At 40.8% G+C, this 25402-nt stretch overlaps 1 protein-coding gene across 1 annotated transcript; it reads right to left on the minus strand.

Annotated features, from left to right (window-relative positions):
- Positions 1 to 3683: 3683 nt before the first annotated feature.
- Positions 3684 to 25160, minus strand: LOC131234360 (uncharacterized). Its single transcript, XM_058231178.1, has 4 exons — positions 24976 to 25160; positions 12325 to 12414; positions 4833 to 5097; positions 3684 to 4075 (listed from the first exon to the last, which is right to left on the minus strand). Exons 1-4 carry the CDS (start codon positions 25016 to 25018, stop codon positions 3811 to 3813), a joined length of 663 nt encoding a protein of 220 aa, XP_058087161.1. The 5' UTR covers positions 25019 to 25160; the 3' UTR covers positions 3684 to 3810.
- Positions 25161 to 25402: the final 242 nt, after the last annotated feature.

The following is a 25402-nucleotide window of genomic DNA, read 5'->3' on the forward strand; positions in this document are numbered from 1 at the left end:
AGCAACTATGGCCCTGGTTGTTCACTAAAGAAACTATTTATGTGATAATGTGGCATATTAAGATTCTTGTATATGCACGTGTATCATTCACATGTTGTGAATCAAGCGTACAACTACTTGCTAGGTTGTTAGCTCATTCTGTTAATTAGAAAACCATCAAGGACATGGAAATGATGACTTTGAAAGGCGTGCTCTTAGAGATTTGGTGTGATAATAAAGAATTTTTCATTTTATATTTATTTCTTTTAAATAATGATGTTTGAATTTGTGTTGGATATCAAACAGTAAATTATTGATACTTTTGACTAGATGCATAATGATTAATTAAGTTTACTATTTGTGATGATTATTATGGTTATGTGTATAATATTATTTCCTCTCATTGAGTCACACCCTTGCCTTGTCAATTGAGTCAAGCAAACTCCGGTTTCCAGAGCCAAGGTGTGAAAGGACTTCTCTCGAGTTGGCCCATCGGATAGACAAATCAGATCGTCCAGATGGATCCCACCTTGATGGAAGAATTCATATATATATATATATATATATATGGAAATGGTACTATGTGTGGGCCCCACCGGGATGTGTGTCAAACATCAACATCGTGCATTTAATGGGTCCCACTCTTCACCAATGTAAAACTTAGTCTCTTCATCCCCACTCCTTACACGAAGTTATGGGTCACCTAATGCCTAACATTGCCGGAGTAGACATGTCGTTGATCTATACATCCACAAACATAAACTCTCATCCAAGCGACTTATCGTCCTTTGCCACTTGGTCTTGCAACACACTCTGGAACCTAATTCTCAATCATTACCATCCTCAACTTAACTGAGCCCAATGGTTACTTATATGGGTAGTCCTTTGCTTGATGATCACACGAAAAAAATAAGCAAGTCCAGCTCTTATCCTGCCATTTGGGACTGCTAATATTGCCAAACCAAGGTCTTACACACCCAGTCGTTGCACTTCTTGTTGCACCTAATATTGGAACTCATCCATGAAGTTGGAGATGACTTCCTTCTCAAGCAGTCAGGAATCTCTAGTATGAGCGATGACAACTCCTTAACATATTCACAAATAATCATATACTTCAACATATTAAAATTCATCCACATCAACTACTTAGACATTCTCAGCATACAAGTGTTTATTGATCCCCAACTTGATTGGATCCCAAGTGTGGATGGTTCATATACCTCGTTCCACATCTACAGGACGCCTACACCACCATAAGTTTACCATGTTGGTGCCCGTTGCTTCAAACCTCTCACCCATGACCAGCTCGAGCTGACCCTTGCCTCCAATGCCATCATGGCTCGGGACCTCTCACTCTTAGGCTTGTTGAGAACATGTCCCTCATTCCCACAAGCTTAGTTGTTGTTGGGCATCTCCAATGCATTATGACCCATCTGCATCGTTGCTCTGATACCACTTGTCGTGGCCCAAGTGCTTCCCTAGGCATAGGGTGTGTGGCGCTTGCACTCACTACCCTGTTATCGATTAGGAAACTCAGCTTAGGAAGTGACTAAGCCCTAACTTAGGAAAATATGTTGAGTCGACTCAATAACTTGATCAGCTACAAGCAACTCGTGTTGACTCAGCCTTAGTCACTCACCCTATCAAGCCAGTTTAAATAAAATCTAAAATCGTAAGGCTTCATAATCAAATTCACAGCGTCTATTCTCTCGCACTTCCTCCCCACCAATGTTGTCAAAATCATTATCACATCGTAAATCGTAGTAGGGCTCCAATCGTATCTTCCTCCCCACCAATGTTGTCAAAATCATTATCACATCGTAAATCGTAGTAGGGCTCGAATCGTATTGAATCACAAATTGTATCGTAAATTGTAAGATTTTTATAATTTTCTTAAAAAATTTAAAAAAATGAAAATATAAATAAATCAGATTTTTTTTTAACTCATCAATCTTCCTTTTGCCATCAATGTGCACCAAGTAATACCATGTCATAATAGTGTTAAAGGACTCCAATGCTTCTTTTTTATGTGTTTTTCAAGAACCCTTAAAAAATATATAAAGGGTCCTTTAATAATTTATCTTCTCATTACCTTTTTTTAATGTAGAATCACGGTGGAAAAGCGGCCTTTGATAACGTAGACCGAAGAAAAAATATATTTTGATTTCTATGGCATCATTCCATAAATTTTGATTTCTATGGCATCATTCCATAATACATATAAGATATTTTTATTTCTATGACATCATTCCATAATACATGTAAGTCGCGCATGATGGTAACTATCCATAAAAAGATTACAGTTAAGTCATACATCAATTTGATGTTTTAACCTATTAAGAAGTAAAAAAAATCAAAAAATCAAAAAAAAAAAAAAAAAAAAAAAACTACATGATTTAATGTTGAAAAGAATATATATATCAGTTAATCTCTTATAAAGAACAAATAAAATAATTTACCTTTTCCAAACGATTCTTTAAGTCCCCTCCCTCTGATTTAAAAATATAAAATAAAAGCCAAGTGAAGCTTAAAATAAAAGAGAACAGGTAAAATTTGAATCGTAAATCGGGAATTTAATCATAAATCGCATGATAATTATAGAATAGTAGGATTCATATAAAAAAGGAATCCAGGTTAGGATTCAAATTGCTTTGCTTAATATTCGACTAAAATCGTGTATATTGTAAATTGTAAATCATAGGATTTTGACAACTCTTCTCCCCCACTACATGGTCTGCTAAAAATGGATAGATTGTGGCCATAACGGCTGTTATGTAATACGGGTGTAGTGTCCCATTTGGTAAGAGGAAAAAAAGGCTGCAACAGGCCTGTAACTGCCATAAAAAGTTTTTTGTCTTTTTTACATTTTTTTTTCCTTTAAAAAGCTTCAACCGTTACAAAGCCATAAAGGCTGTTATGCCTGTATCGCAATGGCCATAAGGCTGGCCGGTACTGCCACCGTTACTGTTATCCAATACCTTGCCTACGTTGTTGCTAGGCATCTTATTTTTTGAAATATGTTTACCAGTGTAATTTTTTTAAATACTTACTATTCTTATATATATATCAACAGTTGAGTCAAATCGGGTCAACTCAATGACCCAACCCGACCTGGATGAGTATCAAGTCAAGTTGAGTTTTCGGGTTTTTAAACTATGCTCTACACTTTCTACCATTCTCTGGAATCTCTAAGACTCCATGTACAGGAAGAGCATAAATTGCCTGGTACCTGGAATAACTCCTTGAAGATGTCTAAAAAAACTGTGACAGATAACACTGAAACACTACCAAAAAAGACCAAAAATCATTCAAGGCTTCTGTAATGTTGACCACTCCATTGGCCTATCTAACAAGCATCTGGAAGGATCTCTAAAGAAGTATTACAACCATAACAAAGTTATTGAAAATTTTGTAGTCATTCATTAATTTTCAAAGACCAAGAACCCAAGGAAATCAAGATTTGTCTGAGCCCAAAAATATATGGTCCCTTTAAAAGAAAAAAAAGAAAATAAAAGAGTGCAAATCGGCTCTTAAATTTACTGAATTTTCTTAATGATTGATGTCTACAACACTGCATGGATGCGCCATAGCACAGTTTTTTTTTGGTTTTTTTAACCATGGAGTGGCCTACAATTGGTGAGTGCAGATTGACCAAAGCGCTTGCCATTCATGAAAGTTACAGGGTTAGATGCCATTAGATAACATTGGACCTAACCTTCTCTTTTGGGAGGAGAAACCATTTTATTTATACTAATTAAAATGTTATTATCTGATTACAACACCAGCAATCATGAGTCATAGTTGTAACAGCAAGATATCATCCTCAGCAAATCAATCAGAATCGCGCCTCCTCTTTTCCTTGTCTCGCCTGTGTTTCCTCTTCTCATCAGAATCACGAGAACGTCGTTTTTCCCGCTTCTCATGTTTTCCATTTTTGTTCTCTTCCCGCTTTCTCTTCTTCCTGCTTTCATCCTCCGAAGCTTCTTCACTGATTCTCAGTGTGGGTTTGGACATTCTTCCTTCTGACCCATCAGGTGAAATGTTTTCATTCAAGGTAGCCGCAACAGAGCTCGATTCCCCCCAACTTCGGGGTGTTCTGCAATTATCAGAAGACATTTAAAATGGGTTTATGTCTCGATCAAATACCTTCATCATAACTATTTCGGGGCTGCTTTATGGATCTTATTTTCCAAATATTGAAAGAAAATGGAATGTTAATTTGTTTGCAGCAGAGGTCTGCTAGCCAGAATTTTCAAAGGTAGGTGGCTCCAGTTGTACAGATTCAGATATTAAAGCACACAGCAGAAACAGCACATTTGTGATCTATACATGTGGGGGTACAACCTTTCATTATAAAGTTCAATAAAGTGATGCATACGTGGTTAGATGAAAGGTTACAAAAAACTATTCAAGTTTAAAATGCTAAAAATAAGTAAATAACTACAGTACCATGGCCTAGACCACTAAAGGTGGTTTCAACCAAACACCATATGGGTGACAAATGTGTATGTCCAAATCATGGGCCCCATTAGAGATGAGCATGTCCTGAAAACAATAGTGTCGGATTATCCAAACCATCCAATTAGTCAACAATCCAAATTTCACAGATGATATCAGATGGTTGCAATTATCCAATCAATGTGATTTTGTGGATGTACTCCAGCCACAATCGAGCCCGCATTTTGGATGATCTGCATTGACAAACTTGTATTGCTTGGTGTAATGTGAAGTAGATGCCTCGATGCCATTCTTAAGAGGTTGTGGAAGTGCTAGTATATGCATGGAACAGTCTTATATTTGGTTATTTGACAGGATGATTAGAGCAGCAAGTATTATGTTTTTTTTAACAGTACCTGGAAAAGCCAAGGCCCTGAACTTGTGCTGCTTCACCGTGGCCAGCACCCAGGTCTTCTGCAGTGGATCCTCTCTTCACCAGCTCTGAGAACTCATGCTTGTCTAGGCGATTGCCTTGGGGTCGACCAGCACGCTTGGGAGCTAAGCCAAGGGCCTCACGCATTGCTTGCTCTTCCTCCTCCTTGATTCTTTGTATCTCTGCTTTGGCGGCCTCCATATCTATCTCGGACTTATTATCCCTCGCGTACCAGTGCAGGTCCTTACCTGATGAGAAAATTGACAAAAACAGATGATATTGTTTGTCAAAGAAAAATCTTCCATTAGCCCAAAACTGTCAAAAATGAGGATACAAAGAAACAGTTCGTCCCCAAATGACGTTTCACAAATGGATTATGCATATCAAATAAATACCAAAAACCTGAAAACTGGGCTGAGAGGCATGGTGGGCCGTAAAGGCCATTACAAGGCTATAAAAGCCGTTATGTGAAGGTAACGGTAGCAACCGTTACACGTTACGAGGTCGTCTACAAAAAGATACAAGCAAAGATAATGAGGGATCATAATAAAGACAAATACATCCGGCCCCAAGCTTTCCTCTATTAACCCTTTATAAAGTTGTTTTAAAAGTATACAAGGCTTTGAGTGAGCAAGTCAAAACGAAATGTTTGAAATTCTGATGGGTGGGGCTAAATTTACTTGGACCAATGGGAGGATTGAGCTGATCATGTATGGATTGGATAGATTTATGTTGTCATTTGCTTGGATAGATAAGTTTCCTTTTGTTTCATCATCTGGTCTCCCCAAGACCATTTCCAATCACAGTCCTATTTTGTTGGAGGTGGTGGAAGATAGTTGGGGGCCAAAGCCTTTCTGGTTCAAACTTATGTGGCTAGGAGTGGAAGGATTTGCTGATCTTGTTAAAAACTGGTGGCAATCTTTTAGCATCACAAGTATAGCTGATTTTCGGCTATCTAAAAACTCAAGTTACTTAAGGGAAAGTTGAATGAATGGAAGAGGGAGTTTTTACGCAAAAGAATGATGATGCGGAAAGTGCTTTCAATGAAATACATCAACTTGATATCAAGGAAGAGGGGGGAAAATTGATGCAAGACAATTAACCACTTGATCTAAAAGCTCGAACTGTTAGAGCATGGCGAAGCAATCTCTTTATCTCATAGCACAGGCCCTACATCTCATGGGTTAGGACCTCGGTCGAAACCCCCCTCGTGGGCCCCAAATCACATGGGTACCGCCTCACATGAGCCACCCGAATTACACGGGTGGGGCCTGCTTTTCACGAACCACCCGCCTCACACTGGCCGCCCACCCCGAGTGTGCCCCTGCATCACACAGGCAACCCCACTCGAGCCCGGTGTGATAATGCCCCTGCATTAATCACCCCCGGTGAGGAGTCTCGAACACGAGACCTCCCGCTCTAATACCAATTTGATGCAGGACAATTAACCACTTGCTTTAAAAGCTCGAACTGTTAGAGCATGGCGAATCAATCCCTTTATCTCATAGCCCAGACCTCACATCTCATGGGTTAGGACCTTGGTCGAACCCCCCTCGTGGGCCCCAAAACACATGGGTACAGGCTCACACGAGCCACCCGAATCACACAGGTGGGGCCCACCTCTCACGAGCCACCCACCTCACACGGGCCACTCACCCCAAGTGTGCCCTTGCATCCCACAAGCAACCCCACTCGAGCTCGGTGTGAAAATGCCCATGCATTAAAAACTATCTGAAGAAGAGCGTCAAAGGCATATTTCAGTGCAGGTAGTTTACTGAAAGTATTGAAAGGAAGAAGAGATCAAGTGGTGGCAGAGATTGAGGACACTGTGGCTCAAAGAAAGTAACAAAATATGCGCTTTTTTCCACAGTATTGCAACTGCTAGAGCATGACAATCAGATAAGCAGTTTCATGGTTGATGGTCATAGAATTGAAGAGAAGGATTAAATTTGTTCGACTAGTATGCGCTTCTACTTGGATAACTTGCCATTCCTATGCCTATCTCCAGTGGAGTAGGACTCCTGAGAAGCCAGTCTCGGAAGAAGACATTGACATTGCTATTGATTCCTTGGATAAACATAAAGCCCTAGGCCCCGATGATTTTCCTATAGCTTTTTATCAAGTCTTTTGGGAGGTGCTTTAGAGGGATGTGGTGGACTTTGTAAAAGAGTTCTACGAAACAAGCCGGCTTGCAAAGGGGATGGGGGCCTCATTCATAACAATCATTCCCAAGAAAGGAGCTGAAACTCTTAAAGATTATCACCTAGTTAGTTTAATTGGATGTCCCTACAAGATCTTGGCCAAAATTTATCATCCAGATTTAGATTGGTGCTAGCAATGGTTATCTCGAAGAATCAAGGCACTTTTGTGGCAAACAAACAGATTTTAGATAGTGCTTTACTTGCGCATGAATATACAGATTCGAGACGGAACGAAAAAAAGTTGCGGTATGCAAACTAGATATGGAGAAGGCCTATGATCCTGTGGACTGGGGTTTTCTTGAGTAAGCATTGAAAAGAATCGGATGTGGAAATAGATGGATTCATTGGATGTGTGAATGTTTCTCTTCAGCTAGTTTTTCAGTTCTGGTTAATGGCTCACTGAAAGTTTTTTTGAAAGCTTCGAGGGGTTTAAGGCAGGGGAACCCGCTTTCTCCTTTCATGTTCATAATGGTAGCGGAAGCTTTGAGCAAAGTGTTACTGAAAGGACAAGAAGTGGGACTTATAGCTGGATTCAAAGGAGAAAAAGATGGGGGAAGGATTTCTCACTTACAATTTGTGAACGATACAATTCTCTTTTGTGATGTAGAAATAGCAATGGTTGATAATCTAAGGAAAATATTGGGGTGTTATGAAGAGGTGTCAGGCTTAAAAAATAATGTGAGAAAAAGTGAGATACTAGGCATTGGGCTGCCCAAAGAAGAAATGCATGCCTTCGCGGATGTTTTCAGGAGTGGGATTGGGGTTTTTTCCGTCATCTTACCTGGGGCTTCCGCACTTGTGAAGCTTGGTGATACAAATATTTGAAAGAAAGCTATCTAAGTGGAAGAGCCGACATCTATTGCTGGTAGGTCATATCACTCTTATTAAAGAGACGCTTCCCAACCTCCCCCTCTAATTCTTGTCTCTATTTAAATGCCCAAAGACAATTCTGGATAGACTAGAAAAACTGAGGCACGACTTCTTATGACAAGGGGCAGAGGAGAAGCATAAATTCCACTTGCTTAAGTTGGAAGAGGAATGCAAACCATTATCAGATAGAGTTGCAGCCATGCAGGTACTAAGTGTTGGAAGATATGAATGTGGCACTCATAGGAAAATGGTTATGGAGATTTGGGTTTGAAGTAAGCAAGATGTGGAGAGAAGTTATTGTATCTAAATATGGTACCCAAGAGGAAGTGGAGGTGGGAGGTCAAGAAGTGATTGCATTATCGAGCTTTGGGCATTTGGAGAGCCATCAACTCAATAGCACCTTTGTTTAAGTCCAGTGTGGCTTTTTCTCTTGGGCATGGGTCACGCATACTTTTTTGGGAGGATTCTTGGTGTGGAGAGAGGCTTTCGGTGATGGATTTTCCTTCCCTTGCTAGGTTAGCCCCCATGGAGAATATATCAGCAGCATATTGATTCTCCCACATGGTTGCGGGTTGTGTGTGGTGTCCCCCATGTCGAAGAGCTTCATCAAACGAGGAGCCGATAGACTTAGCACAATTATTAAAGAGGTTTCATGACATTCATCCCTTTTCAATTTTCGAAGATCATATGGTATGGAAGGTGTCCACTACTAGGAAATATTCATTCAGATCCTTCTACAAGTTGCTTAGAGAATCACCGACTACAAGGAGACATTTTTTTTCATGCCTTTTGGTCCTACAGGACACCCCCTTAAGTGGCATCTTTCACTTGGCTGGTTGTCGGAAACGAATCTTAACAATAGAGAATCTTCAAAAACGGTCAATGATCCTTCCCAATATCTGTCTATTGTGTATAAGCAACACAAAAATGATGGATAACATTTTTATCCATTGCTCTTTTGTGAAACATATATGGCACATGTTCCTAGCAGCCTATGGTATTCAGTGGGCTATGTCAATTAGTTGGCAAGTTGTTTTGGGCATGGCATGGAAGCCCTATTCCTTGGCCTTCATTACCAACATGGCGCCTCGTCTTGCTAGCAATTCTATGGAAAAATTGGAGGGAGCGCAACAATCGATGCTTCTGCAACAAACGACAATCATGGGAAGAGATATCATCATAGTCTTGGAGAGATGTAGTAGAATGGGTATTTGGGATGTCAGGGTAAGGATGCAAATGTTAATGAAATTTCATCTATGTTCGGGTTGTGAATCTAGATCTGGGTTTGACTTCCAAGGTGTGTTTTTTCTGCTTTGATTTTTGTCAGTGCAGCCTATTAATAAAAACAGTTACTATTATCCTTTTTATAAAAATAAAAATAAAAAATGTTTTATAAAAGTCCCTAACTGACTCTAAGATTAGAACCCTAAACCTGCAACTCACTCAGAATAAAAACGGATGAATGTACACCTAAATCCCATTCACATCCATGCAACCCTTTACTAAATTAGTCATTACTCATTCAATTCGTGCTAGACATGCAGGTTTGAAAGGTAACTCAATAGAAGCGGATGTTTAGCACCAAAGAAGTGGCCGAGAGAGTAAATGACAAAATAAGGGTGCCTAAAACCATTATTGACTACTCTTGTAGGACATCAAATACCATCAGGAGTATGAGACCAAAACAATCTCCAATAGAACGATCAAGGCCCACTATGGGTTGCATCAATTCTCCAAAAAAAGACAACATGAATTTGATATTTCAATAGTATTTTTGAAAACTTAAAAAGCACATTATCTATCAACTCCAATGGATGCAATTAGCTCTCTTGAATTTTTCTGAATAACATATTTTAGCAATTTCTCAAGAAGTGATTTCTTTCTCTCTTTTTGTTCTTTCCTTTTTCTTGTTTTCAACCTCACCATCATCTAAGCCTTATCCCAACTATTTGGGGTTGGCTACATGAATCCTTTTCCGCCATTCTACTACATCAAGGGCCAAAACTTCAATGAGACCATAGGTCATCAAGTCTTTTCTTACTGCCTGCACCTATGTCCTTTTCGGCCTTCCCCTTGCCCTTTTACAGCTTTCAACTTGTACCAACTCACTCCAAACCAGCAGAGTTCTTGGTCTCCGTCACACATGACCAAACTAGTTAAGTCTACTTTCCCTCATCTTTACCTATTAGTGCTACTCCTAATTTCCCTCGAGTGCATTCATTTCTGATTTTATCCTTCCTTGTCTTGTCACTCATCCATCTCAACATCCTCATTCAGCTACACTCATCCTATGAACATGTTCCTTAGCTGCCCAACATTCTGTCCCATAAAGCATGGCTGGTCTTATAGTTATCCAGAATTGCCTCTTGATTCTATTCTCTAACCCTACATGTGGCATATATGCACTAAAAACATTGATTATCTCCTCTCAAACACAAGTTCTATTAACAAAATCCTAACACTCTCTTAACATCTACAACTTTATCCTTTAAATCATCTACCACCATCCCTAACACATTTCTATTATTGTCATTTCCTATATACCAAAGCTTCCATCAATTTATCTAGTGTTGGCATCTTTCAACTTGGTCTCCTGAATGCAAGCTATGTAAACTCTCCATAATTTCATCATATCTACTAACTCCATACTCTTACCTATCAATTTTGTATATTCCATGTGGCAAGACAAATCCTATTGTCCTGGACTAGCTTCTGTATGCACATGCATCCAAAATGGAGCGGGAATCCTTGCATACTTCTCACAGCAACCGAACTCTGTTGCAATGCGTTTAGCCAATTCTTGCACATTTCTCACTGCATCGGGACTCTGATGCAGCGCATCACTTATGGGGAAGCCCTAGCATGAATTTGGAATGTCATATTCTTTGAATTCATGTTCGAAGTTGTGGCATAAGTTTGACGCCAGCAGCCAACCTAATGCAATCCTCCTTTATCCAGGCTGGGAATTGACAATGAGAGCATAAAACTCCCACAGACGCATGTAATAGACTATTACATAGGTTTCATCACAACTGAGCATTATCTAATAGTCTATATTACATAAGTTGATTTCTTTCTCTTCTTTAATTTCTCCAGCAAGAAAAATGAAGACAATGGAGACTTTCCAGCATCTGAAGAGTCCTCCACCTTTCCACCACATATGTTGGAGATGTGCAACATGCCTCCCCAAATGCAATTGCCCATTGATATTGTAGGACTGCAACTGGATAAGACCCAGAGAAGGCACTCCTAGCTGTAGCTTTTGGTTGTTGTCTCATGAGGAAGTTTGGTTCAGAAAGGAAGCAGGAGGTTGAACAAAATCAAGATAGGAGTTCCAGCACCTTTTGTAAAAAGCCACTGTAATTAGCTGGGCCAAGGGGACTTATTGCCCCCATTGCAAATACCACCCTTTTTAACTTATTCGTCACCAAATCGCCTTTGTAACCTAACTGCTCTTTATCTACACTGATCGTTTCAAAGACTGACATGACATCAAGTGTAGGCCTTTTGAAATCTTCAGCAAATAGAGTGACTGGAAGAGCCAACAATCAAGTCTTATTTTTCCTTCTCATCCATGATGAATATATTACTAACCCAAAGCTTGGATATATAATTTATTTGTCTTCTTACCTTTAACAGAATGATGAAACACAAGATATTTTTATCCCATCTTGGAGCCGTGTAGCTCAAGATTTTTAGTCTCCAAAAGCTCTCATTTTTTAGAATATTGTCAAATTCCACCTTAAGATTATCCCTCAACTCACTTTCAGTTAGGGAAAGGGGAGCAGATCTTAGTCTAAGTTTGTACTTGCAATTTGAGCGGGAGTCCAACTGTCCAAGCCATTCTTCCTCAAGAAAGCAGAAATAGTTATTGTTCCAAACCTTCATCTTATTTTTGACTTGTTTAATCTTTCTCACGAAGATGAATCTGGCCCTCCCTTAAAATCCACTCTTATTCACCAATCTTCTACAACAAAACCCAGAACTTGAAGCCACATGTTTTCAAATTTGAAAGGAGATTGCGCCAAGCAGATACTGCCCAGATCTAATTAGATTGGACGGTCATTGGAAGTGAGCATAAATAGGATTGCTTCTGACAGTTTTGGATAATGTTCCTCCAGACTTCACAATAGGAAAAGCAGTAAAGCTTCCATTTAACTGTTCTTTCTGGCAATTCAATCATGTGAAGAACCCACCATTCGGTGGCACATCGATCAGCTCATTACTTTTCACATTGTCCAAGAACTGTCTCATGCTTGCAATCAACAGACTCACCCCAAAAGGTTCAAATATTATAAAAATAACATATGAAGCAAAAGATAATGAATCTTACAATAGCATGTGTAATAAATCACTGAAAGATGCAGGATGAAATCTATCATATGTAAATAATGGATACGATACCTTTCTGCCATCTTCCAACAGGAGCCTTGATACTGTGCCCAAGATAGTTCTCTCGATGCTTATCAACCTTCACATCATCCCACTTAAACTCTGTAAGATATGACCAAGCAAAACAGAAAAGAAGAAAAAAAAAAGTGAGAGCACTCAAGTTAATTATTTAATTGTTCAGATATAACTTTAATTAATAGCAATTAGCATATAGTAAAAAGAAATTCATATATGTCATTGAACAAGTTCCCAACAATACCAACAGAAAACTGCTTTCCAATACTGATGTAGGACAATTAACTATTTGCTCTAAAAGCTCGAACTGTTAGAGCATGGCGAATTAATCCCTTTATTTCATAGCCCAGACCCCACATCGTATGGGTTACGACCTCGGCCGAACCCCCCTCGTGGGCCCCCAAATCACATGGGTACCGCCTCACACGAGCCACCCGCTTCACGCGGGCCACCCACCCCAAGTGTGCCCCTCCATCCCACAGGCTACCCCACTCGAGCCCAGTGTGAAAATGCCCCTAAATTAATCACCCCAGGTGAGGAGTCTCAAACACGAGACCTCCCGCTCTGATACCACTTAATGCAGGACAATTAACCATTAGCTCTAAAAGCTCGAACTGTTAAGGCATGGCGAATCAATCCCTTTATTGCATAGCCCAGGCCCCCCATGGCATGGGTTAGGACCTCGGCCAAACCCACCTTGTGGGCCCCCAAATCACATGGGTACTGCCTCACACGAGCCACCCATCTCATACGGGCCGCCCACCCCGAGTGTGCCCCTACATCCCACAAGCTACCCCACTCGAGCCCGGTGTGGAAATGCCCCTGTATTAAATACTATATAAGGGTGCAATCACGTCATGAAGATGATATGATCTTGATATTGAAAACAAGCAAAAGATAATTACGAGGAATAAAAGCACAAGTTTTTAAGGAAAACTAATAATAATCTATATTGTATATAACACCAATAGCTTTGGGCATTTTTGCCCTCGTAATTAGTCTTCACAACATTGGTTAAGAGAGGGTAAACGTGTCATAGAATGAAGCTGCTTGTTGGGGAATAGTTGAAATTTTATCACAAAAGGCACCATCTCTCTCTCTCTCTCTCTCTCTCTCTCTCTCTCTCTCTCTGTGTGTGTGTGTGTGCGCGCGCGCGCGCGCAGCACGGACCTATGTGTAGCCCCCACCTCGCTCTCTCCACCATCCAAATCTCTCTCCCATTTCTCTCAATCCCCTCCTCGCTCCATGTGCCATATCCCCTACTAATAATAACTAGAGGTTCCTATAATGTGAGACTATGGTACAAGGTAAATGTGTCATACATCTAAGAAGGGGGGTCAATCCTATATGCAAGATGTTTGAGAGATAAGCTTATAGTTACATCAATCTTCTACACGCATTGCTCCAACATTGGAACCTCATGAAACTTAGATGCTTGATGCGGCTACACACATGGTCTCCCATGTATTTGGAATCTTCTACTTATCACAGAGCGTTTGTTGTAGGGAGTAAATTCCCCCATGTAAGCATCAGGTGCATACATAAGATGCATTCACAAAACGTCCGCATGTTGATCAAAATATCACATGTCACACGAATTATCGTTATATTTAAAATATTGATATATCATTCGTATCCCCCATATAAATTCCAATGTATTGATTGATTTTTTATCAGCTATAAGGACTTCTATGAGCAAGAAAAGGACCAAAGGCCAAAGCATACAAGCAAACCAGCAGGCCGATCAAGAGAGGGATCTTTCACCAAACCATATGGATGCTGCAAACCCGCCGCTTCCACCCGCACCATTAAAAAATAAAATAAAATAAGTTGTTTAACTCTACGGATCATGAAAGAACTGACGAACAAAAGTCCCTTGAAAGTGCGATTCTTTCGCTCCTTCCATATCGCCCATGGGACTGCAATAAAGCACATTTGCCACATGGATTTGCGCCTTTTACACGAATGTCGAATTCTCCAAGCATCAAACAGTTGCTACTTGCTAGATTGTGTTTGGCATGATCCCAAACTACCTGGAACTGCCTCAGCACCCACATCCACACTGATTACGAGAAACAACAATGGATTAGGAGATGGTTCACATCTTCAGCGTTCCTCAACCATAAGCAGCACCAATAACTATGATCATGTTCTAGCATTGAAGACAATCCACCGTTAAGATCTTATCGCTTTGATGCAGACATCAATGGTCCACGCTTTAGAGTGTACCCGTTGTTGACAGAGTACTGGAGTGGAGAAGTTGATATGGATGGACATCGGGTCCATCGGACCCATTTTCTGACGCGCTATGAGTGCAGGAGCGGCATGACTACACCCTGACCATAGGCCCATGGGGCGAATTTCACACCTTATCGTGCAGGTGTTTTTAGTTGTAGGTGTTTTTTAGTTTTTTTCCTTGCTTTTAGGGACTTTAGTGCACTTTTTACTTTTCTTCATCTTTTTGTTATTTTCTTTGTTTTTAGGGGCTTTAATGCACTTCTACTTTTTCCATGACTTATATATACATTGTGAGAAACTCTATTTTAATTATTGAATGAATAAGAGTCTGTATATTTTTTTTCTCCTCTTTTATCAAGAGATTAGGGTTCCAGGATTGGCCTTTGGTGTTGAGGATTCCACTACGGTTTCAGGTTTCCTTCTTTCTAGACCTTCGAGGTGCAAGAAATATAAGAATCATCCGCCTTCTTTTTTTTTATGATAAAGGATCCATACTTTCTTCATCTTGAACCCTCCTTTCTTCATCCTTTTCGTTCATCTCTGGATATCCCCTTTTGGTTTAAACGGAAAAGAGGGATGGCTAGTCAGGAGAATCAGATCCAAACTTGATTGTGGACTGACTTATGCTAAATCTAGGATATTCTCATATCCTTATGTCCTCCCTTTTTACTGTTTATGTGATTTTATATTACGGGGCATGATCCTGACAGAATGATCTCATCTCTGCGTTGAGATTTGCTTAATCTGCTTTGATTGAAAACAATTAGTTTATTAAATTATTTATTTGAATCCCTTCGCCCTGGTTATACATGCATCTAAGGTTAGGCCATCACGTGTACCTTCATCACGCTTCCAGTTAGCCACACAAACACCTTGGCCCTGGTGGGGCTTAGATCTCCAAACCCAGCCCGTCAAAGCTACCAATGCTCTCTCAAGGATCAATCATTTGGCTAAAGACTTGACTGATAAGGTTTTGTAAGGATCCCATCTCCAAAGAAGAAAATCCTCCTCTATATCAATCTCAATTGATGACAGATCCAAAACTTTTCTAACTGAAGGTTTTGGAAGGATCCCATCTCCAAAGAAGAAAATCCTCCTCTACATCAATCTCAACTGATGACAGACGATTCACAGTCCCAAAATTTCTAACTCTTCCACTTACGTGACATCTCTTCTAAGCATTGGGCTCTAAATAATTGTACCATTCACTGCTTTGAAATAGTTTGCTACTTTTGCATCCTTGTGAACTGCCAACGAATAAAGACAAGAGAATACAATCTGCAATTCAACTTCCCTACACCACTTGTCGCACTAAAAGCTAGTATCACTGTTGTTGGCTATTTCCATCGTCTTCCCTCGCAAGACTGCATTTTCCATAGCCATAATGCTTTCCCAGCAACTAGAGGATCAAGACTGCATTTTCCATAGCCATAATGCTTTCCCAACAACCAGAAGATCTATATCAATTGGATTGAGGGATGCATTTACAGTCACAACACCATATTTATCCACAATCACCCGTCTCCAAAAAGTGTCTTTTTCTATCACAAATCTCCATATCCACTTGCCTAATCAAGCATCATTTGTAACTTTTAACGGTCTAATACCATCACCATGCATCTTTCCACTCAAAAAGATGAAATTTGTGCTTTTTGTTCCTTGCCATAAAAAATCTCGCTAGATTTTTTCAATGCGCACAATGACCCACGCCTAACATTTGACTAGAGATAAGTAGGTTGGCATCGCAAACAGAGATGCTCTGATGAAGGTCAGTCACCTCATACCTTCCTTTCCAACAGCGAGTCTTCTTTCCATCCTTACAATGATGGGATGCCACAACAATTTGGAACAATTGCCCACATACTGGAAGCCCAGGATACGTGGATAGAAGCAAGCTAGACTTGCATCCCATCATGGACACAAGCTCTCTTGGCAAAGAATGTTCTACGTTCAGCCCTATCATCTCATGTTTACTTAGGTTTGCTTTGAGGCTTGAAATTACTTCACTACACCCAAGGATATATCGAAGGTTCAACACCACCTCCATCTGCATCACTGAAAATTAATGTATCATCAGCAAATTGTAGATGTGAGACATTGAGCCCATTTCTTCGCATATTGAATCCCTCTATCAACCCACCATCCCTAGCTTAAGATAAGATTTTGGTCAGAGCTTCCACAGTAACGACGAAATGAAAAGGTGAGTCTCCTTGCCTGATTCCTTGCGACCCACTTGAGTATCCTTTTGGAGATCAGTTTCTTAAAATTGAATATTTTGCTAACCAAACGCATTCCTACATCCAATTTCTCCAACGGACCTTGAGACCTATTCTCCTCATCATATACAAGAAATCTCGGTCCACGTTGTCAAAGGCCTTTCAAGATCAATCTTGCAAATGTAGCCTATTTTCACCCCTTGTTTCTTTGGTAAATGCATTCGTGAGCTATAGGAGCACCATCTAGAATGTGCTACCCTTTCACGAAAGTGCCCCAAGCAATGGATATCACCGTACCAAGCACGTTTCTAGGACTGATAAGCTTAAAGTTAGCAAGATTTTCCGCTGCCTCCTTTTCGGAATTAGGGCAATGAAACACCCCAAAATCCTTCACTAATCCTTGATATCCCTACAAAACACCATATAATGTGGAAGCCATTTGGGCTAGGGCCTTATCTGACCATAGTTGCTCGACCACCCCCCAGACTTCATCTTCTTCAAATGGCCTCTTCAGAGCACGCGCCTCCCTCCTCTACAAATATCTGAATAAACTTGAGATTATCAAGGGAGGGCCTATAGCTATGGTTATGTGAGAACAATTTGTTGTGGTAATTAATTATGAGATCCCCAATTGCATCCGCCCCTCCACTATCCTGCCATTAGCTTATAGGCATTGGATTCTATTTACACCCTTGTGTTAGCTATGTAGTGAAAAAATGTAGTTCTCTCATCCCCTTCCATGAGCAACAAAGATCTCGATAGTTGTCTCGACATTGCCTCTTCTTTTCTCTTTCTTTTTTCTTCTTTTTCTTCTTCTTTTTTCTTTTTTTTTAATTCTTTTTTTTTTTTTTGAAAAGCAACAAATTTTATTAAGAAAGCCTGACTTAGTGTTGAGGCACAAAGTTTATTAAACATTTAAGTTGCATAACTGCGCAACTAGGTTGAGTAGCGCGGCCACATGAAAAGGCAATATTCAGGAAGACAGTTGAAGGACAACAGTTGAGCCGAAGGTGAGTTCATATATCCGTGCAACGAAGATGAGTTGTACGGCTGAATAAAATCCAAGAAGGGAGATGAAGGGGGAATGGTTCGAGTCATTGAGAAGAAAATTGTTGAGTAGCAGTACAACTAGGATCACGCGATCTTGGTAGAAGGTTGGTCCACACGCGCAACTTGATTAAGTTATGCGGAATCAGGGTGTCACACGTGCAGATGCCTATAAATACCCCATTGACCCTCTCATTTGGGTACTTTTGAGAGTCCAAAGCCCCCCTCAGAGATCTTGTCTGAACAAGTGAAAGGTACCAAGGAAGACCTGCGCAACAACTCTTCCCCGAAGTTATGCATTGACCATAGTCGGTGTATCCTGGGGGTGGAAGAAATCAAAGAAGAATTGAAGTAGAAGGAAGCCTTCTAATGAGTTGCGCGACCACGCAATTCAGCAGTCTTATGCGGCCACACAACTGCTCTTTAGTAAAAGCTGGGTTGAAAGCATTTACAGACTCAAGATGATTCTATTCCTATTCTGAAGCATGTAACGAGGGGTTTCAAACCCACGCAAATCTTCTGTTATTTCGACGGACACTCTACAGGGGCCAAAATGCTGCCAAAATTACTATTTTTAATTGTCATTTAATGCTATACAATTAACTGCATCCTGTTTTAGAATCAAGGGCAATGTAAGGAATGTAATAAGAACTCAAATTAATAAAATCTTTAACAATGAGCATTCATTCATTTAAGGTTTCCCTATTATGTACAGATATTCCAATCACCAAAACAGCATTTCATTTTAACAAAATGGTGACTCTGCTAGGGGATCAAACACAGAATCTCTTATTGGAATATATGTGCCTAATAATAGCATTGAAATAATTGGAAGATATTCGTCATCAAAAGGCGTCACAAAGGCACCAAAATGGCTACTCTTGACAAGAACATTCCTCCATCTCTAAAGCAAGATACAGTTTGAATCAATCAGGATAACTAATGTCGGCTTGTTTAATGATAGGTACACTATTCTTGTGAAATTGTAATGGCTTTTCTTCTTGCTAACGTGACTGTCTACTTCACGCCCAATTGATTTGTTGTGGCTTATGTGGACAAGGCCGAATGTCACCAAAGAAGGCACTGGAAAGGGTCGAGTTAACTGCGGTTCGATGCAAACAACCTCAATGGCAGGGATTATTTTTGCTTCACCCATGGCGCAGAAGGTCGACGAGGAATGGATAGTGGTACCATCCAGAAGAAGAAAGGCCCAATCTCCTCCTGCGAAAAGCCCGGTCCCATTGAGCGCAATGAGAGGGCTGATTACTCGGAATACTACAAGGCACAATCCCGCCTTAGCTCCACCCTCACTCTACCCAGGAAGGACTGAAATGCTCTTCACCCAGCAAGATTTTCCCGCATTACCGACAACGATGCAAAATACATCCATTGCAACCTCATCGAGAGTCCAAAAGGAAAAAGGGAAACTTGTTCTGATAGGCGAGTCTTCGCCCATGATACCCATAGCAACGGACGCGATGTTGGTTTCTACATCGAAAATGTTCCGTTTTGAGCCATATGGTTACCCGAGACAGTAAAGTGCTAGTTTTGGGTCGAGCAACAGTTCTTTCTCTTTAACGCCACCAATGATGGCGTATTCATCCTCTCCCTCTATGTCAGGAGTCAGGACAATCAACGAGTAGGAAGGCAACGGTCTTTATGGCAAGCAGCAATCAGACCCATCCGTCTTCAACAGATGAACGTCTAGCCAAGATGGTACGCACGTAGGCTCTCTTGATGGAAGAGTGGAGAAACCTTAGAGAAACATTAGCAGCACTAGCCGGCAATGCGACTCAGGCTACTGATTCCCCCATGGCGACTTCTATAAATGACAGCGGATAATAGGCGAAAGGGTCACAACCGCAAAGAGTTGGATCTCATGAATCCGTAGTCGTCATCATTGGCACCGTAACTCAAGAAGAAGTTCAACAAGTTGTCGTTGAAGTCGTTCACCTAGAAAGGGAGCAAGAACAAAGAGGAAGATTCCAGTTTCAAACGCCGTATCCTCACAAAATTGAAGAGATACCCAGTTCCTGCTAATTTTAAATATCCAGACTTCCAGAAGTTTGACGAAGATGGTTCACTGGAAGAACATTTGATGCACTTCATAACAACCATGGAAAATTTCTCTACAATTCCACAATATTGTTTACAATTTTTTGGGTTATCCATGACGGGAAAGGCCTCTAGATGGTATTCAACCATGGCCCTGCAATCTACACATACATGGGATCAGATGCAAGACGCCTTTATGACAAACTTTTTCTCCTTTAACAGAGATGTTGTCCTAACCGAATTGGCATATGTCCGCCAAAGAGAAGGTGAACCGGTTGAGAAGTTTATCGATCGATGGAAGAACCTAGGTGCGTCATGACGATAGTTTCCGGGAGAATCGGAACAAGCTAAAATGTGTTTGGGCTCTATGCAGCCAGAAGTAGCGTTCAGCCTAACAAGCGCTGATATACAAACCTTTCGTAATCTCGCTACTAAGGCCCACGCCCTTGAAGTCATGGCCAAAAAAATGGCCGCCTTCTGAACAAAGCCACCACGTCAAAGCTCCGATAGAACATTAGCAAACATCTTTGATAAAGGGAAAAGGAGATGAGACTCTCGAGGCAGACAAAGAGATGGCGGAAGGGAAAGCAGGAACAATTATGAAGGTAAAGCGGCGAATAAACGGCCTAGACAATATGAAAACCATGAGGGGTATGCATTCGCAAGAGAAGACGTGCTCCCTATGATGAACCAACTACTGGCCGCAAGGACAATTGAATTACCCCAGCCAAAATGTCCCGAAGAGGTTGAGAAAATAGAAGTATTATTGTCGTTATTATCGTATACTCGGCTATCCGAGTGAAATTTGCTACACTATTAAGAACATACTCCAGAAGATGGTTGATAGAGGTGAAATCGAGCAAGCCAAGAAGGTTGTGGCAAACACAGTGTCTGTGTGGAACATATTTAACGTGGCACCTTTCGCCCTCCTTCCGGAAGTACTCAATTTGAAGGTCAAGAGCGAAAGTTCGAAGCAAGATGAAAATTCGTCAGTAGCTCATAAGGAAAGAGGGGAGAATTTAGAAAAAGAAAGACCGATGAAAGATCCTATAAAAGAAATCGTGATGCAGACTATGACCATATCCACAGTCTTTGATGATCGTCGCTAGAAGAGGGTAAAAGTGGTTTTGGGGGGTCAAGGCCCATCACCCACTTATGCGTCACAGGGCTAAAAACATGCCAAAAGCCGAGGTTATTCTATTCTCTGGAGTGGAGTCTCCCATAGAGCACTTGCTACAGTACGTCAGACACAGCATTCGTCGTGATTCCAACAAAAGATACTTGATAGAACAGTTTGGCAGGTCCTTAACGGGTCCGACTAGATTGTGGTTTGAGTCAAGAACTCTAGAAGGAGTCATTAGTTGGAAACAGGTTTGTGATTTATTCCTGCTCTGATTCTTCGTGCCAAAAAGAGCCATGCTGCTAACAGAATTGGTAAGATGGGAAACTAGCGTCGAAGAATGCCCTTACCGATATGTTAAAATGGAGAAATGTTGTTAACAACTTGTACAAGCTTGTGGAATACTCTAAGACTCAAGTGACAGAATCGTGTGCGAAAAGTGTGAAGTTGTATGAAGCAAGATATGAGCCTCACATGCTCTTCAGCCTTACGAAGGAAGCGGCAGTTGTGGGGCCAGCCCCTAATAATGCGCTGCCTATGGTACACTTCTTCAGTGAGTCACATGCAAGACAGGTGCAACAATTACTAACTTCAATATCATCTCAACCCTTTGAGACAAGGCAATCTGCAAAAGTGAGACGGATTTCGGAATTTCCGAAGTTTATGTTGTACGCAGGAGAAACAAGGTCACCATTGGAACATTTGATATCTTATGAGAAGGCAACCTATTTCAAAGGAAACGTCTCGGCGGATTATCTGTTAAGGAATTTTGTATACTCGTTGGCAGTATCAAGTAGGGCAATGGCTTGGTATTTAGCCTTGCCGGCGGAAGCTTTTCGGTCATGGGAAGAAATGAAGGAAGCCTTCATCCTGCAATTTTACAAGTATAACACTCAAGTTTTGGGAATGCAATTGAGACAAACTGTCCAATATCCCCAAGAAGATGTAGAAGATGTGTTAGATTTCATTCGACGATGGTGGAATGTACGTTCCTATTACCTCTCGATACCTGTATCAGAAGCAGCTATGGTGGAAAAATGTATCCAAGCGACCGTCCTCAAACACGAGTTATTCCCAAGGAACAAAGAGTTGTCACATAGTACCATGGTATTCCAAATCGGTTACGTAACAGCCGTTACGGCCGTTACGTAACGGTAACGGTCTAACCATTACGTGTTACGGGGTCGAAACGGCCGTAACGGCCGTTACAGAAAAATGTGCTGTAACGGCCCCGTAACGGTGCGTAACGGACCCGTAACGGTCCAGGAAGTGCATTTTTCAAAAAATAAAAAATGGTCGTAACGGCCAATACGGGGGCTGTAACGGCCAATACGGGGGCTGTAACGGCCGTTACAGCCCGTATCATAACGGTAATGGTGGTGGCCGTTACGGCCACCGTTACCATTACGAAACACCTTGTCACATAATCTTTTAGAATTTGTTAGAAGTGTTGGTAAGGCAATTCCATGAGGATTGTAATATAGCTACTATAAAGTCAATGAAAGAGTCGGATAGCTCTCCAGTGAAAAGTGCTAAGGAAATAGTTGTGGTAACTTTGCACTTGGGAAAGAAAATAGTGAGTCCTTAGAGAAAGCATGGTCCAACAGCATCACGAGAAGGAGCTTCAAAAGGCTCCCAAGAAAAGGAACCCCTATGTAGTAAAAGAAATAAGATAGATGAAAGATTACGCACTGAGATACAGCCGGCCTTGGGAGTGACTTATGATGTCATCAGTCACCCAAAAAGGATCCCTGCCTAATTAAGCATATACGATGCTTTACACTTGTCTAAGGACTTCCAACAAATGTTAATTCAAGCTTTGTCAGATGACGGAGTGAGAGAAGCACTACTCGCCAAAATGGAAAACATAGAAGCGGGAAGAGATGATAGTACACGTTAGAATGCCATATCTGAAAAGATAGAGGCGACCAACTATATGCCCGTTATTACATTTTCTGATGACAGCTTAATGATGGGCAAGAAAGAGCACAACCGACCGCTTATGGGTCACTAGCTACATTCATGAGAAGCAAGTCAAGCATATAATGTTGGAGAATGGTTTTGTAGTAAATCTCCTACCGTTAAGTACGCTGATATTTATGGATATCTCTTGATACATGCCACAAAAAGTCCCTTGCAAGTTTCTCCAATTTTTTAATGACACTTGCTAGAAAATGAAAGATCGAGATTTAGTAGTATATGGCACAGCAACCAAAGTGAGCCAACCCGACACACTAACAGCTCAGTCAATTCCTCTGCCTCTCTATTCTCTATTTTCAAAACAAAAAATGCTCACTTTTTGTGAGATCGATTCTCATCCCTTGTATCCTCAAAACACATGAATCATTGAATATACATTTTCAAAGTCATAATCAGTTGAGTATTTGTATCATAAAGATTTTAAGTTTTGTACACGAACTAAAAATGTGCTATTTGGAATTCGATAAATTTGCCCTGAAGCCTCCAATAAGCCCTTAATTATGGGCCTGTTTGGATTGGTGCAGCTCAAGCTAAGAGATCCCTAGCAGGTAACTATGCCAAATCACCATCCACAAAGGCAAGTCCTTACCATATGTCCTGAAGGAGCTAGGCAACAGCACATACTTGATAGAGCTTCCACTAGAAATGGAATTCAGCCCCATCTTTAACGTGTAAGTCCTTAACCGTTTACTCTGGACGCCATGAAAACAAGAATAGAGAAGAACAGTATCCAAATACTCAGGGTGACGCACCAAGACACCAACTTAATAGGAAGATATTTCTTATCAAGCAATGATGTCAGCCATGATTGAACATCACAAAGATTTCAGTAGAAGATTTAAATGCATCAACCAAGAGCATTATTAGGATTACTTTGCCATCAATTCAACAAAGTCAAATGCTTCCACGCACATGCAGAAGAAAGGAGCCAATTAGGGCTCCATTTAATCACACATAGCAGGTGTCCTTATTTGTCTCTAAGTAATTTTCCTATTTGTTTCCAACTAATTTTAGGAATTTTCCTAATTGGGTCTTTTGCACTCCTGGAAAGTCCAATTTGTGCAAAACTCATAAATAGGCCCTCATGGCCACACGTATAACACATCAACGATATTTTCAAAGAATATTGCTGAGAATTTTTCTTTTTCTCTATGTCAGAAGACTTGATAAAGGGTTCATGTGACCTCTAACATCGGGGCTAGAGGACTTTTGAGCTTCTGCCCGGCGGACTTTTATTTATTCTTGTACCTGTTGCTTGTGTTTCTTCTGACAGTACACTCATGTTACTGATTTGAACCTCAATCTTGTATGTAGAATTCAGTTTTTGCAATTAGTTTCATTCTATTTGATCTTGTGTTCAAAACATTGTGATTGTAAGACTGTCGTTCATCATAGGTGGACGCACTTGGGCCCCACAGAAGAAATTCCAAACACAAAATGAAGTGATAAGATATCATTGAGTTGATCAATGCTCCGAGTACCCTTATTCTAAAGTACCAGCAGTTAAGGAAGCATAACAGCTAAAAGAGCAACTTTTTTCGTTCTTTCTAGATTTACATATGAAGCTTGAGCTTGGCACAAGAATATCACGAGACAGATGAACGAAAATCAACAGGGGAACTATGAATTGTGGGAGAGGAACTAGTCGTTTCAAATGCAATAGAGAAACGTCGCCATTTGATGGAAGTTCAACAGAATATGCGAATAGAACAACTTCTACGTTCTCTACGCATGATCAAAAACCCTAATTCAAATCAGCATGCTTTAAAAATTAATTTAAAAAAAAAAAAAACGTAAAATTAAGATAGAATTTTTTTTAAAGGCCAGATCAAACAGAGAATATGAAAAATCCATGGTCTAGATCTCCGCAACCAATGGTAGATGACGAAATAAAGGGCATGGAGTGGGAAAATCAGACGAGAAAAATGGATTCAATCAATTTGAATAGCTAGGTTAGAGAGAGAGAGAGAGAGAAAGAGAGAGAGAGAGTACGATCTCGACCGCCGCGGACACCTCCTCTGGAAGGATGATACATTTCTCTCTTCCCAGAAAACGATGGACTCCCCGAGGAAAGTAGAAAAATGCCTCGCCTCGCCTCTATCTCAATCTCTCTCGCTAGCTCGTTACCGCTCAGGAACGCGCGCTGCCGCGGGTGTACTGTAGGTGCGGAAAAGGGAAACGGATTGGCTACTCCCCGGACACATGGGACGCGGATTTACTGCGAAAGGCTTTCGCAGAAGTTCCTGTACTGGAAACCTAGGTGGGGCCCACCGTGATGTTTGTGAGAAATCTACTCCGTCCTTTATTTTTAGAGATAATTTTAAGATTGAGACTAAAATAAAACAAGATACAAGATTCAAGTGAGCCGCACTAAAGGAAAAGGTGGGTGGGGAAACTCTTACTGTTGAAACCTCTCTGG

The sequence above is a fragment of the Magnolia sinica genome, chromosome 19 (assembly GCF_029962835.1).
Source record: "Magnolia sinica isolate HGM2019 chromosome 19, MsV1, whole genome shotgun sequence".
Lineage (NCBI taxonomy): Eukaryota > Viridiplantae > Streptophyta > Magnoliopsida > Magnoliales > Magnoliaceae > Magnolia > Magnolia sinica.